Source organism: Caretta caretta, chromosome 24, assembly GCF_965140235.1.
Source record: "Caretta caretta isolate rCarCar2 chromosome 24, rCarCar1.hap1, whole genome shotgun sequence".
Lineage (NCBI taxonomy): Eukaryota > Metazoa > Chordata > Testudines > Cheloniidae > Caretta > Caretta caretta.
Genome location: NC_134229.1, coordinates 1,475,929 through 1,493,313, shown reverse-complemented (window position 1 = coordinate 1,493,313; position 17,385 = coordinate 1,475,929). Strand labels below are relative to the sequence as shown.

General features: G+C 46.3%; 2 protein-coding genes across 5 annotated transcripts in view; one reads left to right on the top strand and one right to left on the bottom strand.

Annotated features, from left to right (window-relative positions):
* The first annotated feature begins 474 nt into the window (after positions 1-474).
* RPS27 (ribosomal protein S27) lies at positions 475-3,127 on the top strand. Its single transcript, XM_048828063.1, has 4 exons — positions 475-616; positions 931-1,039; positions 2,053-2,163; positions 2,878-3,127. Exons 1-4 carry the CDS (start codon positions 611-613, stop codon positions 2,904-2,906), a joined length of 255 nt encoding a protein of 84 aa, XP_048684020.1. The 5' UTR covers positions 475-610; the 3' UTR covers positions 2,907-3,127.
* Positions 3,128-3,854: 727 nt separating this feature from the next.
* The window catches only part of NUP210L (nucleoporin 210 like), a 45,886-nt gene continuing 32,355 nt past the window's right edge, over positions 3,855-17,385 (bottom strand). For 3 of the 4 annotated variants that reach the window (XM_048828055.2, XM_048828058.2, XM_048828059.2), the window contains 12 exons: positions 16,364-16,455; positions 14,960-15,134; positions 14,138-14,313; positions 13,643-13,863; positions 11,502-11,638; positions 10,839-10,965; positions 9,949-10,098; positions 9,401-9,651; positions 7,967-8,171; positions 7,052-7,156; positions 4,498-4,572; positions 3,855-3,989 (listed from right to left, as the gene is read on the bottom strand). In XM_048828055.2, the coding sequence (XP_048684012.1) occupies positions 3,898-3,989; positions 4,498-4,572; positions 7,052-7,156; positions 7,967-8,171; positions 9,401-9,651; positions 9,949-10,098; positions 10,839-10,965; positions 11,502-11,638; positions 13,643-13,863; positions 14,138-14,313; positions 14,960-15,134; positions 16,364-16,455 (1,806 nt within the window). In that variant the 3' untranslated portion in view covers positions 3,855-3,897. The remainder of the gene's footprint in view (positions 3,990-4,497; positions 4,573-7,051; positions 7,157-7,966; positions 8,172-9,400; positions 9,652-9,948; positions 10,099-10,838; positions 10,966-11,501; positions 11,639-13,642; positions 13,864-14,137; positions 14,314-14,959; positions 15,135-16,363; positions 16,456-17,385) is intronic. The other variant, XM_048828056.2, reaches the window with a different exon arrangement.

Genomic DNA, 17,385 nt, shown 5'->3' with positions numbered 1-17,385 from the left:
TGACCGGAATGAACGACGTTGGGGCCCATCCGTCTTCGCGGGGCCCAAGCCCACCGGCCCGGCGCTAGGACCTCATCGTCCCAGGCCCTCGAATGACAGCACCTCGCGCCTCCTCCCGCCGCCTGCTCCCGTCACCGTGGCACCCAGGATGATGTCATGCGGGACCGCGGAACAGGGCCAATCCCGGGGCACCTCAGCAGCATGGGGCCTGTGGGGAAGGATCTCACGGCTCATCCCATGGGCCTGGGTCCCCAAGGACCTTCCCAAGATGGCGTCCTTTCCCGCTTCCTCAGCGCCTGGAGAAAAGATTGACCCTCTGAACATGGCCGCTACTTCCGACTACAGTATTTCTTCTGGTTGAAGGCAAAGACCTTTTCAACATGGCGGCGCTTCCGGTAGTCGGAGCACTGTGTTGGCCTGAACGACCTTCTCAAAATGGCGACAGCACCCAGCTCTTCTTGCGCATTGGGTGGCAGCTTCGACCTTTCCAACATGGCAGCAGGGCCGTGCCAAGTGCTCACTTCCGCCCGTGCGGGGAACCCCGGAGCGGATATAGCGGCCCCGGTTTCCGCTCTAGCTCCTTTTCGGCCCCGGCTGCCTCCACGCGAACATGCCTGTGAGTGCGGCCGAGCGGCCCGTGGGGGGCCGGGCCCGGGAGCCGCCCCCGCCCCCGGGCCCGGGAGCCGCCCCCTCGCCCGGGGCGGCCCCGCTCCGCTGGCCGGGCTCTGCCGGCGGGGGGCGGGGTCCGGGGGCGGCGATGGGGGCCCGGGCCGGGTAGCGGGAGCCGGGACCGGAGCGGGGAGATGGCGGCGGGGGGGAGGGACCAAGATGGCGGCGGGGGGGCAGGCCGGGAGGGGGGCGCCCCTCCGGAGGGGGGCCGGGGTGGGGGGGCTCCCCGGGCCGGCCTAACGCGCTGTGCTTGGCTTGCAGCTGGCGAAAGACCTGCTGCATCCCTCCCCCGAGGAGGAGAAGCGGAAACACAAGAAGAAGCGTCTGGTCCAGAGTCCGAACTCCTATTTCATGGACGTGAAGTGTCCAGGTGAGGCCCCGGCCTGGCCCCCCAGGCGGGCCTTGGAGCCCGTGCGGGGCAGCTCCCGCTCAGGGCACTTGGGGAAGGGCTCCCCCAGGCTGCGTCCCACCTGCTGGCAGCCGGCCGTGGGCGTCCCGCTTAGCTCCCAGGCAGGAGCCCGAAGGTAGCTTGGTAGCCCACGAAAGCTTGTGTCCAAATAAACGTGTTGGTCTCTAAGGTGCCACAAGGACGCCTCGTTTTTGCAGGTAGAGACTAACACGGCTGGCTACCCCTCTGAAACTCGGTAGCCCATGTAGTCAACATTTCCTGACCCTGGGCCTGTAAGAGTTGGTCGTGGCAGAAGTTGTCCTACTCCAGAAATCAAACGGAAAGCTTGCACCTGTGCAGCATTGTAAGGCATGTTTTCTCCTCCAGCTGTGCAGGGGGTACACCGGGGTTCTCGGTAGGCAGACTGCAGGCCAAATCTGGACCACCAGGTGCTTTTAAAGGGATCCTGGAATCTTACCTTTTGCTAAAATTTCTCTGAAGTCTGGACCTTGATTATACTCTGACAAACAATAATAGACTATCACTGGGCTAGACCCCATGTGGGAGGAGTCCCTTAATGTGTGTTGACTAGTACCCTGCCCAGGGGATGCCCTGGGATTATCTTGTCTCAATTTAGTTGTCTGATGTTAGCTGAATTCATTATTGTAGCTAGCGGACAACTGATCATTCCCCACCGGGACCAGGTTCTTCAGTCTACTGTACCTACCTTTAAAATGCAAACTTAAAACGCTTGCTTTTGAGACCCCTTTAAAGCCCCACTATGGCCAGAGCAGTGCAAACTGTTTGAACATTTTTCACTGTCGCCCTTAGTCCCCTTCTTTCTCCAGCAGATTAAAGTTTCATTTGCCTGCTGAAAATGTCAAAATAGTCTCAATAACAATCCAGCTTTGTCTTTTGCTCCAACAGTGGAAATAACACCGCCCCACTTCTCTTGTAGAGAAATAGGCTCACCTCAAACTTTTGCTTTGTTTCAGGTTGCTATAAAATCACCACTGTATTCAGCCATGCTCAGACTGTAGTTCTGTGTGTTGGCTGCTCAACTGTGCTGTGCCAGCCCACCGGAGGAAAGGCAAGGCTTACAGAAGGTAAGCAGCAATTTGTACTTTAAAACACCCAGGCAGCTAATGTATTTTTCCATGTCATCATAACCCCCTTACCTGTTTTGTTTTGCTCTTGTCTGTCTTGAACGAGAGATTCTTCAGGACAGGGAATGTATATCAATGCACTGTACACAGTGTTATAATACCTCTGATCCAGAATTTTATCTTGAGTGGCACTTCAGAAGAGTCTCAATCTGTCTAGTATGTGCCTGAAGTGCTTGCAGGGAGTGGGTTTGCTAAGTATAATGAAATGCCTCTTAAGTGACCAGCAAAAATTAGTCTCCTAGAACAGCTGGCAGGACAGAACTACTAGAAACCTTGGGGATTCTTGAATGCTTAGGCTGGATGGCTATTTACTGGTCTTCCTAAGAGGGTTGTTGGGGATATACTTTGGCCTTCTTGGCTTTGAGCCATGCCTGGACTATTTGAGCTAGTTCTGTGTTCTGTTGGCTCCACTACAGTTTTACTTCTATAATGATGGATCTGACTTAGTGGATTTTGGAGCTGTTGATACCTGAGGGTTTCACTCTCCCAGTAGCCCTCAGTCCTTGTTGAGCTATGAGAATACGGTCTGCCTCCCTCAACCCCTAGAGGCCTTGTGGTGCTGTTACCCTCCTGTGGACTGAGTTAACGACTCACCCATCCGCCCCACAGGCTGGTAATGTGCTTGGGATTACCTACTGTTCTTTCCTTATCTAGGATGCTCCTTCAGACGAAAGCAGCACTAAACTGAAGTGTCTGAGATGGGTGGGACTACCTGCGCAGTTGGCTGCACAGACAAATACAGATGGTTCAAGAGCATGGGATTCAGCCACAGAGCTACATTAAGTGTCCTGATGTGAACAGAAGGCTTTAAACACGTCTCTGGAACGTGAGGGGAGAACATGACTTTCATACTGTCCCTGTAGCCTCACCTATCTGACTGTCAATAAATTTTGGATAAAATACAGCTTAGTCTGTTGCTTTAACTTGATACTCACTGTCAACTCACATAATGCTCTTTTTGGGTGATATAAGCAAAACTGTTCAACCGGAGTGAAAACCAACACTTTCTGGGCAGAGTTTGACTCTGCCCTGCCTGTAATTGCAACAGATACTATGATGACCCTCAGCAGGGAAAGAATATGCATATGCAGCAAGTCCCTGTTCACCTTAGAGTGAAACCGGAGTTCTTCTCTAGTTCCGCCCTCTCCTGAGAAGTCAGTAATCTGACTATTCTTAAAGTGGAAGTTTCAACCACTGTGAATCCTAACTTTGCTCTGCTGGCAGCACAAGCTTTTACAAGTGACTCCAAAATATTCCTCAAACCACAGTAAAGTACCTTGTTAACCTTCCAGTGCTCTGATCTGATACCCTACCGATATAGGCAGGCACAAGAAGCCTGCTGTATCATACATTACTGGCCTGAAAAAGGTCTAAAAGTCAAATGGCCTGGTGGCTTCTGGACTTTATTCTGGCCCAAATCATGAAGGAGTTTTCTTGTTGCAGGATCTACCACACTGATCTCTTAAAGTAGAAGGGCACGAACCCTATTGTGCCTTTGGCAACATGATAGTGGGGCCCCTGTCCAGTACCCATCACTGTAGCCTGAAGATTCTAGAGTCAGACTGTTGTCCCAGAGAACCAGGAAGGTGCTGTGACTTCCAGTTAGAGGAGTTAGAACTACACCTAACATCATGCTTCACTAGACATTTATTATTGTACAAACAGGTACTTCCTTCAAACATGCCTTCTCCGTACACTCCAAAGCCATAGCTGCGTCCTGTTTCTTTCATTGTGTTGCTGAGTACCAACAGGAGGATATGAATACCCTAAGTGTAGGGAAAAAGGTTAGTCAGATTAATACTGGACTGCCTGGATATCCTTAGGACACACGAACAAAAAGGACAGGGTTTTACTGAAGACAGCTGCTGCCATCTAACCTTCAATTTATAGAAAATAGTTCCTAAAACTTCAAGCCCTTTCCTGTACCTGAGACAAGGTAGGGGAGGGAATATCTTTTATTAGATCAACTTCTGTTCTTGTCACCAACAAAATATACTATCTCACCCATCTTGTCTCTTAATATCCTGGGATCAACACAGCTACAAGCAAAAAGTACCTGGGGTTCAGGGGACTTCAAATTCACTTTTCGAGGCTGGCTATTTTGCCTCCAGAGAAATGAGTCTGTTTTACAGCAATGATAGGCTGGGAAAGGGAGCAACCAGGATGAGAGAATAAGTCCTATCTTAAGTAAGTGATGTTTGCTACTGACCTTTGTATACAGCTGTTCAAACAAATTATATACAATGTTACAAGTTTCAAAAAATTCCAGCTTACCTGTCTGAGGTGTAGCTGAGGTAGGAACATACACAATAGGTACAGTCTGCACTCTGGTCAGAAAGGCATTGTATGCTGCAAAAATAACAAATTATGTAACACTGGTGGAACAGGTGTGAAGGTATAGTTCAGGAGTCCCCAACGCAGTGCCCGCAGGTGTAATGGCACCCGCTGGGGCAGTTGTGTGCGCCTGCAGGACACCATGCTGCCAAAATGCTGCCACCGAGCGTGGCCACCTGAGAACCACTTGCCCAAATGCTGCTGAGAAGCGTTGCCGTTTCTCGGTGGCAAGGCTTCTTTCCGCTGCCACTTCTCGGCGGCATTTCGGCAGCAGGGTGTTTGGCGCCCGCCACAGTGTGTTGGGAATAGGAATTTGCTATTCCCACAGAAAGGTTGGGGACCACTGGTAGTCTCATTATGCTAAAAGTTTGTGTACAGTTACAGCAGTTTTAGGTGTGATTTAAACCAACACAAAGCTGCGTGGCCATTTAGGAGTCTTGGGGCCACTACTCCTGAATGATAGTACTAGGCGGCTAAGATGCTCTAATTTAGAGGTTGATGTCACACATACTGATTTGCTTTAACTCTCCTGAGTGCTCTACAGAGAGATGGGCTGTTTAGCTTCAGTCAATTAGTATAGGTTTAAGACCAAGTGCAATAAGCCATGCAAACATAAGCATGAGTTTTTCCACAAGTTTAACTAGACCCATGCAACTTTGTCTAAAGGCCAAACTGACAAATAAGATATTCCAACTGAACACAATTTCACAGCTTGTATGGGTCAAAACCTGACCCTGTAGTGCTCCCTGCCGTGTATGCAGGGGTGTGAAGGAGGAAGAGAATATGCATTTTGGCACTGCTGGAAAAATCTGATCCATCAGAATTGTGGGGCACCAAGTACCAAAATCATCAGGCAAAATGGGCAGAAATGTTGCAGTATTTAGATACCATTGAAAGTGTAAATAAACTTCATATATTAAAGGTTAAATCAGTAGTGCTCAAAAGGTACCCCTGTTGGAGCCAATAATCTTATCTAGCCCCAGAAGAGAGACAGCATAAGTAGCTACAGGGCAAGTTTCCACCACACTGCCCTTTGCCAGTATACCTCAGCTCGGCTCCAGAGTGACCATGTCTAGAGAGGTTTCAGAGTAACAGCCGTCTGTATTCGCAAAAAGAAAAGGAGTACTTGTGGCACCTTTGAGACTAACCAATTTATTTGAGCATAAGCTTTCGTGAGCTACAGCTCACTTCATCGGATGCATACTGTGGAAAGTGTAGAAGATCTTTTTATATACACACAAAGCATGAAAAAATACCTCCTCTCACCCCACTCCCCAGCAGGAGAGTAGGTTTGTGTGTGTGTGTGGGAAACCTGGATTTGTGCTGGAAATGGCCCAACCTGATTATCATACACATTGTAAGGAGAGTGATCACTTTAGATAAGCTATTACCAGCAGGAGAGCGGGGTGGGAGGAGGTATTTTTTCATGCTTTGTGTGTATATAAAAAAGATCTTCTACACTTTCCACAGTATGCATCCGATGAAGTGAGCTGTAGCTCACGAAAGCTTATGCTCAAATAAATTGGTTAGTCTCTAAGGTGCCACAAGTACTCCTTTTCTTCATGTCTAGAGAAGAGAAAGGAATTGGGCTTTTCCACAGGGGGAAGCACATTCTTTAGGTTGGTTAGTCTCTAAGGTGCCACAAGTACTCCTATTCTTTAGGAAGTGGACTTGTTTCATGCAGGCCACTGAGCCTGCTGCTGACTTCTGGTTTATTTCAGGCTCCGAGTAGAAGAATCAAGCTCTAGCAGTGACAGGCTCCCTGTATATACCAGTGCAAAGAACCAGCAGTGCTTTTTTTACCCTTAAAGTTTACCCAAAATGATTTTTAAGACCCAGAAAGACAGGTTAATAAGAAGAGTAGGGCCCTAGCCCTAACATGTCCAGCAGCCTAAACCTCAGGAACGACAGGTTCTGACTGCAGTAGCAGGGATTCAGCCTGTTATCCTTCAGAGGCAGATTCACTAAGTTACATGACATTTACTACGGGTGGCTGGGTTTTTCCCTCCTGAGATTGTATAAACTGAGGGCCTATCTGCTTTATATGGTCATTAAGGATGGTAGGTTACTTTATCTATCTTTCTTCCTTACTGGCCAAAATGCCATTTCCTCATTGGTGGATACTCGTTGGTGTCTACATGAAAGGTGGCTGCATCCCTGTACAGCAGTATGTACACAGGTTCTTGAAAGGCATTACAGAACTAGGACAGACACCAGGATGATCTTCTGGGGGTTAAACCTTTGTGTGCTAGACGTATTTTATTTTAGGACATGGTCTGAAATGTGGTTGTTTGTGTTGTGTAGAGTTTTGGGTTTTTTTTACAAGGTGCTTGTAATTTTCAACCACACTCAAAACAGTATTGTACCCTTAAAAATATACACAAAGTATAACAGACAAATGATTGTATTCAGTGATAATGAACACACAGGTAAAGCTCTCTGTTTACCCCTCATTTAATAATTAGCTGCAAACCTCTCTTGTGTTTTCACTTACTGAGAAAGATTACAGCTGTTGATGCTAGAACAGCAAAGAGGGTGAAGAGAAGGATCTGGTAAGAGCCAATAAGCTGTTGGACAATTCCTGCTTCATTGCACTGACCTAACATTTTCCAGAAAAATGAGGTAATATTTAGTCTTGGGTGTAGGCAGACTCCTGGTTTCTGTAATAAATGATACTGTAGAGACATACATCTAACCACTCTGCAGCTTTGTTGCAAGAACTAATTGAAAAGAAGTATTAAATAAGATGTTTCAAAATCATTTATCCTTTTAATAGGAATTTGGTGTTGGAGCCTTAAGGAATGAAGTTCTCTCCCTAGACCAGGTGCAGCGCAAACAGCTGCAGTGAAAGTTTCCTGGCTCCGGCCCCTCTCAAAGTGCCTCACTAGGACTCGGAGGGACCACCTTATGGATTACAGGCAATTCAGTCTCCCTATTCTATCAGAGACTCCCCTCTGTTCACTAGGAAATAGACCCAGACCACCACCTCATGTAGACTATTAAATAAAATCAGATGGAAACTGCTTTGCATCATTATTAACCCGCAACTCCATACAACTCCTCTTCCCACCCCCACCAAGTTCAGCTGTCCACACCTAGGGAGTAAGTCTCTTCCTTGTGATCCCACTGAGTCTTCAGTGTGAAATGAACAAAACAGGGACCCCTTGTTACTGAGTTAGCATTCAAAAGGACCAATGCTGTGTGCTGCGGGACACTGAACTGCCATTAAGGTCAATGAGAATTAAGATACCGCACAGGTTCAGGCCTAGACACAGTAAGGTAGACTCGTTTCACTTTCTTGCAACAGGAAAGCAAACTGGAATGTGAAGAATGAGGATCCAGTAACTAGCAAACCACTTTGATGGCACTATTGCATCTTCTCATACAAATAAGACCAGCTGATACTTACTAAACAGATGCTGCCCTGCCAGAACTCTCACAGGTATGGCAACTCTTTGGCCTGTGAGAATACAGGAGACATTGATAAAGACGGGGGCTGCCATCTGGTGGAGAGATGTGAGATTGACCACACTAACTGGGTAGAAGACAAGTCCAGGCATGTTGGGCGAATGTTCAGGCTGCCTCACTATTATCACAGGAGAGTTGGGGTGGACCTTTGAAAACAGACAAAAAGCAGTTATTTCAAAGGAAAACAAAAACAGTATATGCCAGTTCTGTATAATATTACTAGGGCTCTACCAAATTCACGGTCCATTTTGGTCAATTTCATGGTCATAGGATTTTTTAAATCATCAGTTTCATGATTTCAGCTATTTAAATCTGAAATTTCATGGTGTTGTCATTGTAGGGGTTCTGACCCAAAAAGGAGTTGTGGGGGGTCGTGGTCCTGCTACCCTTACTTCTGCGCTCCTGCTGACGGTGGCTGCCTTCAGAGCTGGGCAGCTGGAGGGCAGTGGCTGCTGGCCGGGACCCCAGCTCTGAAGGCAGAGCCCCCACCAGCAGCGGCGCAGATGTAAGGGTGGCAATACCGCAAGCCCCTTAAAATAACCTTGCAACCCTCTTGCAACTCCCTTTTGGGTCAGGACCCCCAATTTGAGGAATGGTCTCCCCTGTGAAATCTGTATAGTAAAGGGTAAAAGCACACAAAAGACCAGATTTCACGATCTGTGATGTGTTTTTCATGGCCATGAATTTGGTAGGGCCCTAAATATTACACACCCAGACATAGAATAGCGAGGTTATTTATGACAATGCAGTAGTGATAACAAGTATTCCTGTAATTACCATCATTCGCAGTGGGTAGCAGAATACTGGATGTGCTGATACTTCCAGAAATGGCCTGGGCCTGCTGGTATAACCTTGCCCACACAGTGCGCATGAGGTTACGTGGCATAGGAGGTGCCATTTTGAAGACTCCACCACCCTGCCCTGGCGGTTGTGATGTCACATGTTGTGTGTGTGTGTGAAGTCACTTCAGTGGGGGAGGAGTGGCGAGCTCTTCATTATAACATCCCCCATCCGGTTTTCTTTCAGTATCAGACAGGCGAAAAACCACCCCAAAAGAGGACTGTCAGGTTTCCAACTGGACAAATGGCCTGCCTAGCATTGGGGTTACTGTAACTTAGGTTCTCCCTTGTCTACCTGCCCACCACTACCCCCCTCCTGATATAGAAGAGGGGGAGTGCTCAATTACTGTAAAAAACCCACTACTGTTTCCAAACACAGAAGCAACTCATTTCTTGAAGAATCTCCCACAAGGGACTGCTCACACCGCACCTCGTGTACCGGGATCAGAGTCTCCCTACAGATACATGCTAAACAGAAGAAGGATTGCTATGTGTATTCCCCAGGAATGGAGGGGCAGGGGGAGCTTTCTATGTACCTCCAGCTTTTCTAACACTTTCTCAGCTCCCAGCACTCTGATCTTGCCATTTAGTTGTTTGCTGCTAAAAATCAATTCAGACTGGTTGAGGTAAAATGCAGGGAGGAAGGGAACTAGGATTCTTTGCATTCCATCCTTGCTTTGTTCACTGAAGAGACAGACCATCACATATACGGAGGCCTCAGCAAAACTCAAAGCCAGCAGGACTTCATCAGACTGGGGTTTAGCAGTGATTATGCAGGCATAGAGACCTAAATTCAAGATGGGGAAAACCAAAGAATAAACATTCAGAAGCCTTGTGTTTGACTGTTTTTAATACATAAGCCATCTATCACTGGAAAACTACAAAGAGTGAGGGGAAAGGAGAATTCACTACGCATATTCTTACCCCATGCTAACAAGTCAGCAGAAACAATGTTTGTGAAACACCACCATGTTCTCAATCCGGTGGAGAAATGGGAATTTTGTGGGAAGAAAAAAAACAATCAAAAATGAAAAATCCCCCACAATCCCTGACCCTTTCCCTTGAAAGGGGTCAGCGTGCCTACCTTTTTCAATACTGAAGTGTGACCGGACATGAAAGACTTTACTTGCTGGAATATCCAGCACTATGCTGCTGAACTCAGCTTGGCATAGCAGATGAGACTCTGGGCGAAGCAGATTAGTGACTGCATAAACCTGACTAGGGCTGCATGGGCCTAGAAGAAAGAGAATTGGAAGAATGAAGAATGCATGAGCTAGCATTATCACAATGGATCTTTCTATCAAACCCAGGTGATGAAGCTTTCTCTGGTGGATAGAGCAGTTGAGAGGCCAGTCTATAATTTCCATCCAACCTACATCTCCCAGACAGAAGATTCTTTCCCAGTAGGTCACTGACACCTACAATCATTTCAATAGCAAAGTACAAAGCTTTGTTTGAAACAGACAACATGTTTTTTTACTTAAAACCTAAGGCTTGGAAACTGAAATGTTTATAGACAGCATAAGAATAGGCCTTGTCCTTTTTTAATCCATTATGGTGCCAATTCCATTCACTGACATCTGAGCTGCACTTGGAGGGAAAGTAAGCCAGGCAAAGCATACATTAAAAGAATTTCCTATTTTACATAAGAAAATATCCCTAATTTTGATATTCTTGGAAGGACAGATGGGATGTACTGGTAATCTGTAGTCTAGCAGTTACAAAGGTTGAGCTGTAGTTTCACCTCATTATAGGGTTATAAAGCCTGCATGACTTTGAATAAAGTGCTAGAGGACCAGTTTATAAACTGCTTTTATACCTGCAATTCAGTGTCTCTCAAATATGAGGGCTCCTACAGAATAAATACATTTGCTCTCCCATGGAACAAACACTAGAACCACCCCATTAACTGCAGTAGTTCGGTTTAGGCCAAGCTGGAGGAATTTAGAAGAAGCCAGCAGTAATAGGTCTTACCTCTGAGGCTTGTTCCTGCACTGCCTGTGGCAACGAAAACCCAGACTTCAGAAGAGTTAGGAGTATTGGTTAGGTAGCTTTTGGGACCAAGGTGGAGGCTTAATCTTGATGAACTATTGACAACTACCTAAAACATAAAACGGGGTATAAATTTGTGTTCGAAAGACTGGTGTGTTCATATGGACAGTGGGGAGTTTTATTGCTGTAACTATTTCTCTGCTACTGAACATTCTTCCGTTCTCCAGAACCAAGCAATTTTATTACCTCTGGGACCAGACTGTCATTTACACTAAGTCCCCTTTACACTGTCAGAGTGGTGTAAAGACACAAGCTCTTAGTGTCTTCTTTTTAAAGACCCTATTAACTTACTTACAGGACTGTTTTTCCTACATAGGAACTGAATCCAGGTTTGCAAATTATCCCATGTCAAGTTACAGTAAAAACTCTGCTTTTGCAGCACCATAACACAGACTTCAGCCACGATGCTAATAGTGCTGCTTTCAGTTTCTAAGTATAGGCCGTGCAGTCTTATAAACAAAAGGATTCCAAGATAAATACAGACTAACTGCCATGGGTGCAGCGTACAAGTAATTTATGGGAAGAATTTCCTTGGCACAAGCAGTAGCAAGCTGGTCTCGTACAGAAGAGTGTAGCAATAAATACCTCTCTGTATGTTTTCACTGTCCCTGGGATGTCATGAAAGATTGTAGCTGTCCCAGCTTTCTTCACAAACGTTGCTCCGCTCAAAGGGTCTGTCTCAAGAATGCCAGTGGGGGAGACTTGCCACAGCCCAGGTTCACCTATAAAGGCCAAGTCATAAACCAGATTCCTCTGGTCAGTCTCCACTTCATGAAAGGAATCACTGAATGTGCTGGGAATAAGTTTCAGGTGTCACTTCCCCTATAGCACGTTCACAGAGTTCATACAGCGTAGGCCACACTCACAGATCTTGTATTTTTAGAGCTCAAAGTGAACCTTTCAGACAGTCACACTACACAAATGCCCCCCACCCAGTGGAATACACGGAGCTAACTGCCTGCCTGATTGCAAAGGCAGTCTATAAATCATATTTACTTGAACAAAATAGAACCATAAGGCTGCAGGTTAATATTTAGGGTCACTGAGTCAAAAGCATGCTCAGAAGAGGTTTTCTAGGATGAAGGAAAGGCTTTGGCATTCCTGGCCATGCTCTCCGGTTACCTTTTCTTCCTAAGACCCTGTCAAAGCTTAATGATGAGGAGCCAGTAATAAGACTGAAGCTGCAGGAGCACTGACTCTTGTGTACTGAGTGTTCTAATGCAGCTGCAGAACCCTTGGTATAAAGAACACCAGTCAGTAGCCCCTGTGCAGCCTGCCCTCTTGGATGGTTGTGAAGTGCCACACTGGTGAGTGAGGAAAAAAAGAGGAAAACAGCAGCCCTGGAATGAAAGGATGCAAAATACTCCTTTGGAGTTAAGGCCAGGGACAGCAAGGTTGAGCCCACACTTGAATCCTAGAGCAGGGGTTCTCAATCTTTTTCCTTCTGAGCCCCACCCCCTCCCCAATGCTATAAAAACTCTACAGTTCACGTGTGGCGTAACAACTAGTTTTCTGCATATAAAAGCCAGGGCCGTCATTAAGGGGTAACAAGCAAGGCAACTGCCCATGCCACAGGGGCCCCCACGGAGCTAAACTGCTCAGGCTTTGGCTTCAGCCCTGGGTGGTGGGGCAGCTCAGGGCCCTGGGCTTCAGCCCCATGCGGTGGGACTTCAGCTTTCTGCTGAGGGCCCCAGCGAGTCTAATGCTTGGCGGACCCCCTGAAACCTGCTCGCGGCCCCCCAGGGAGTCCTGGACCCCTGCTTGAGAACCACTGTCCTAGAGCAGTGGAGAAGGGAGGAGGCTTTCTATTGACAGCAGAGATGGGCCTGATACTCCTTTGACTTGTATTGGTGTAAATTCATAACAGAGCCAGTGTAGGTGTAAGGAGAATTAGGGCCCCTGTCATTAGACGGTGAGAAGCAGAAACTCTCCTTTGAGGACCCACTAAAGCTGACACTTTCTGGTTCTGGGCTAGGCAGGAATTGCCACTGGCAGCGCTTCACGGCACTAAGCTAGGCTCTAGTAGGAACAGGATTTCCACCAGAGCCAACAGAGCTCCCTTTGTGCTCCATCCCAGGAACGAACCTAGCGCAGAAGTCATGCCAATCCCGCTTTCCCCACGTGCAGTGGGGCCAAAGCCAGAGCCGTGCAACATGCTTCATCTCCTCCTTCTTACTACTGGATGCCAAAATAAGCTAAACAGGCTCTTCCTGGTCTGGCAAGCTAACGCTGAGAGTACTTTAACATGTCCAGTATTAACTCCTTGGTGCCAATAAGCATTCAAACTCCCATCGCTGAGCAGTTATGCATTTTACACTGGCCCTTATCCTGTCTGTCACAGAGTTAATGGAGAAATTAGAAGCCATACAAACTTGAAATCGGATGACTTTATGAAAGTGGAATGTGTCTGGATTAGAATTTGGCCAGGAAACTGGAGTAAACACCCCTCCCACAGCCACAGTTTTACGTTGCCTTCAAGTCAATACGTTCAGCTGCGCAGAGAACCCTACCTCCATGCTGGGACACCAGTTCAGTTCTGCCTCTGGGGAAGATGGCCCCCTATTAAATCCCCAGCACCGCTCCACTGTCCCTTAGCGGTCTCTCATTCAAGTATGGGCTGCCTAGCTCTGCTTAGCTTGTGAGATCTAACGTGGTGACTGGAACAGGTCATGTTAACACCACAATAGATAGAGACTACACCAGGAGCAGAAAAACAACTTACAAACCTTCTTGGTTTACAAGGGGTGTGCTGAAACAGATCACATCTCCTACTGCAATGGGCTCTGAGAGGTCTGGCTCAATGACATGCTCCACCGGCACGTGGATATAATCAGCCATGCCTGGGTGCTTCTCATCCCAGATTCCCAACAGTGTCACTCCTCTGTTCACAGCCTGAGCAATGTATGTGTAATTCTTATTCCCAGGTCTGATTAGCAGCAGGTCATCTCTGAAAGCAAACAAGCCCCAGTCAAAAGAAAACGAGCAGAGCTTCGGATGCCCAGAAGAGATAAGCAGCATATTTCAAGTATAAAAACCCCACAGCTAACATAGCCCAGTGAGTTATGTGAACCAGCTTTTCATTTCCAAAGAGCTCCCTTCAAATCTGCTTTAACCCTGAAATACAGAACCTTTCACCTCTCCCACCACGTGTAATGCTAAAATTTTACCTGTGAGTTTTAGTCACCCTAGTCAACTATGTGCCAACCTCCTCAGGATTGTACCTGTTCAAAGCCAGGTAAAGCTGGGTGTTCTGGGCATGGAATTTTTCCCCAATATTGTCATAGAACTGGACTGTGAGAGTAAGAGCCATCCCCAGAGGAAATGCCATCAGAGATGTGCTGCTAATGGTGTAGAGTTTGGGACTGGTGCTTATCCTCAGGTATGACACTGGAGCCACCTGTAAGAGACAATGCTTCCTTTGGTTCACTTTAAAAAAACATGAAATTTATGTCTTTCCCACCGAAGCAGATCCACGTATTATGTACAAGTGTACAATGGTTCATAACTAATTCAGAAGAAAGAGCGCCACCTACTGAACCATCTCTCTTTCTTCCTGCAGGACCTAGGTTTTGCTTGGTCTCCCATCACTCAAAGCATTTAAGATTGCTCTTAAATTATCAATAGCACATGAATAAATGAAAAAGCATACAATATGTTTATTGCGAGAAGGTCAGCACTGTTTCTTAGCCCTTATTTTAAGCCCTAAAAAATGAAGTAACAGATAAAGATATTTTGCACTTCTGTGGGGCCTTTCACACAATAGGGTGATTTACAAATATTAAATCTCACAACACATCATCCTCCCCCATTTTACAGATGGGTAAATTAAGGCTCAAAGAAGTGATGTGACTGGCCTCCAAGGTCACACTTGGAGTCAGGGGCAGAGCCGAGGCGGAACCCTGGAGATGGGGGTCCTTACTCGCCCCTCCGAGACACTGATCCTGATCCAATGAATAGTACGTGATCTCTCAGCATCAGCAGGTTTTCGTGATTTGAAAAAATCAGACACTGGTGCTATTTCTTTTACTTGCAACAGTTCTTACCCGGACCCCGGTTATGACCGTCTGGTTGACACCAAAGAGTTCTAGAGAAGTTACTTCTAGCACTGCAGTGCCTGTTACAGCCCCTGCTCTCAGGAGTCCCTGGCCAGGCTGCTCAATGACGGAAGAGTTGGGGAAACATTGCAGGATTTCAGAGCTCACAAGCGCCGCTCCCTCCCTAGGTCAAGGACAGAGTGAACAAACCCTCGGTTAGACTCTACCAGGCTGAACATTTCAGTCTAAATGGAGGGCAGTGAAGCTATGAGAAATCTCAGCAAGAAGAGCTTTTCTCAGACAAGCCCTGTATCCAGCAATTTCAAAACTCCCCCAGGAGAGTGTGCCTCCAAGCTTTTCCAGTTCACAGCTTACCGTATTTTATTATTATTTAAATGAGGCATGAAAGTGCTGAGCCAGTGGTTTAGTGACAGCACCACCCACTCATTCACAAGAGATCAGAGTTTGGGCCCCAAACTCAATCTCATTCCCTCTGCTGACAGACTGAGAGCAGGAGGAAGGCACAATATTCTCCAGATGGTCAGACCCAGCTATGCTCAGGGTCACTCAGATATGTTGCACATTTGAGGGTGGTAGGGTACCAGAGGACACCCCTCAGAAAAGTGCATATTATATTCCTAACAGAAAAGAACACATCTGGGAGTGTGCATAATCTAAGAACCACAAAAACTACCACCCCAGATTTCATTTCTCGCACTGACAGTGGAGCTCAACCTGGTCTCAATACTCATCAGATAAAATGCATCCCTGCGCTGGGGGCTAGCACAGGGCCTATGCAACACTTAAATTTCACTTAAGCCCTTCTGTGTCAGGCTTGAGTTTCACTTAATATGCACAAAGTATGGCTTTAAAGACTAATGTTCAGGCAATTTCAGAGACTGAGCATGCCCAAAAGTGGTTTCCCATGCAACAGAATTCTGCAAGTCTGTGCAGCTCTTGGAAAGAAGATAAAAAGTTGACTGCAATGCAAAGAGGCAGACAGCTCCCTGCATTGAAAGGAAGAACACATGCTGTAAACCGGTGGTGCCCAACCTTATTACACAGGAGGGCCACGTAAATCTTGTGTGGGCCAAACAGATTCTACATATTTTAATGACACCTGTACTGATTTATCTTTTAAGTTCAGCTTGTTTCGTACGTATTTAGACAGAAATAACCTATGTCCAGTATTGTCTATTTACACAATTGTGTAAACTAAATGATGTAAACATGATGACAAAACACTGATGAATCAGCTGTTAGTATATTGTGTTGAAGCAGGCTATGGGCTTTATGAAATGCTCTGGTAGGTCACATACAACCCACGGGCCGTAGGTTGGGCACCCCTGCTGTAAACTGTTTCTCCGTCCTATATTTCCTGGGTTCAGAATGGAATGTCTTTTCTTTGTTTACCTGTTTGTATACAGCTTGAACTGTGAGTTTGTAGACATCAGAATCTGCTCTGCAGGGCACTCCGGAGAGAAAAGTAGAAGCTTATCGAACACCTGTAGGAACAGAACAAATCATTTTATAAAGAGAAATTCAGAAAAATACATCTGGATTAAATTAAATAGCAGGTACTTTTAGAACCAATGAAAGAAAATGCTTTTTCACACAGCATGTAATCATCCTGTGGAACTCCTTCCCACAGGGGATCAGAGATTTAGATGTTGTGACTACAACGCAGAGATTGGATAATTTTTCTATCAATAACTTTATACGTGACATAGTAGGGATTAACACATGCAAGCTGATTGCTGTCTGACAGAATCCATCACCATCCATGTGTACGGTAGAGAATAACAGGACTGAAACATATGTTTTTTTTCCCTCCCTTTTTACTCCTAGAGCATCAGGTATTAGTCACTGCCAAAGTCAGAATACAAAAGTCAATTGACAAATAACATGATCCAGTATGACAAATCCTATGTTCTCATGTAGGCTGGTTAATAAGAAATCAGAAGAAAGCCTCTCAATATGGGGGTGGAAATGATAATGGCTGCCTGGAGAGCAATGCACACAGCTCATCAGCAGAGAAAGGCACTTTTATTGTTGGGAACCTCTTCACAGAAGGAATATACAAATACAAAACATCGTAAGAAGAAAAGGAGTCTCCAAGGTGCCACAGGTACTAACAAATGTATTAGAGCATAAGCTTTCTTGAGCTACAGCTCACTTCATCGGATTCATGCATTCCGATGAAGTGAGCTGTAGCTCACGAAAGCTTATGCTCTAATACATTTGTTAGTCCCTAAGGTGCCACAAGTACTCCTTTTCTTCTTATGGATACAGACTAACACGGCTGCTACTCTGAAACAAAACATAGTAAGAAAGTACAGAAAGAAACGACTAAGCATTCAACATCCATTTCCAGCGGCTGTTATGTGAGCTGTATGGTTAAAGCCCTTCACATTGCACGGAAATGAGGAACTTTC

Coding starts and splice junctions, on each gene's coding strand:
- RPS27 (XM_048828063.1), top strand. Junction 1,040..2,052: donor CATGGACGTGAAGTGTCCAG/GTGAGGCCCCGG, acceptor GCTTTGTTTCAG/GTTGCTATAAAATCACCACT. Junction 2,164..2,877: donor AAAGGCAAGGCTTACAGAAG/GTAAGCAGCAAT, acceptor TTCCTTATCTAG/GATGCTCCTTCAGACGAAAG.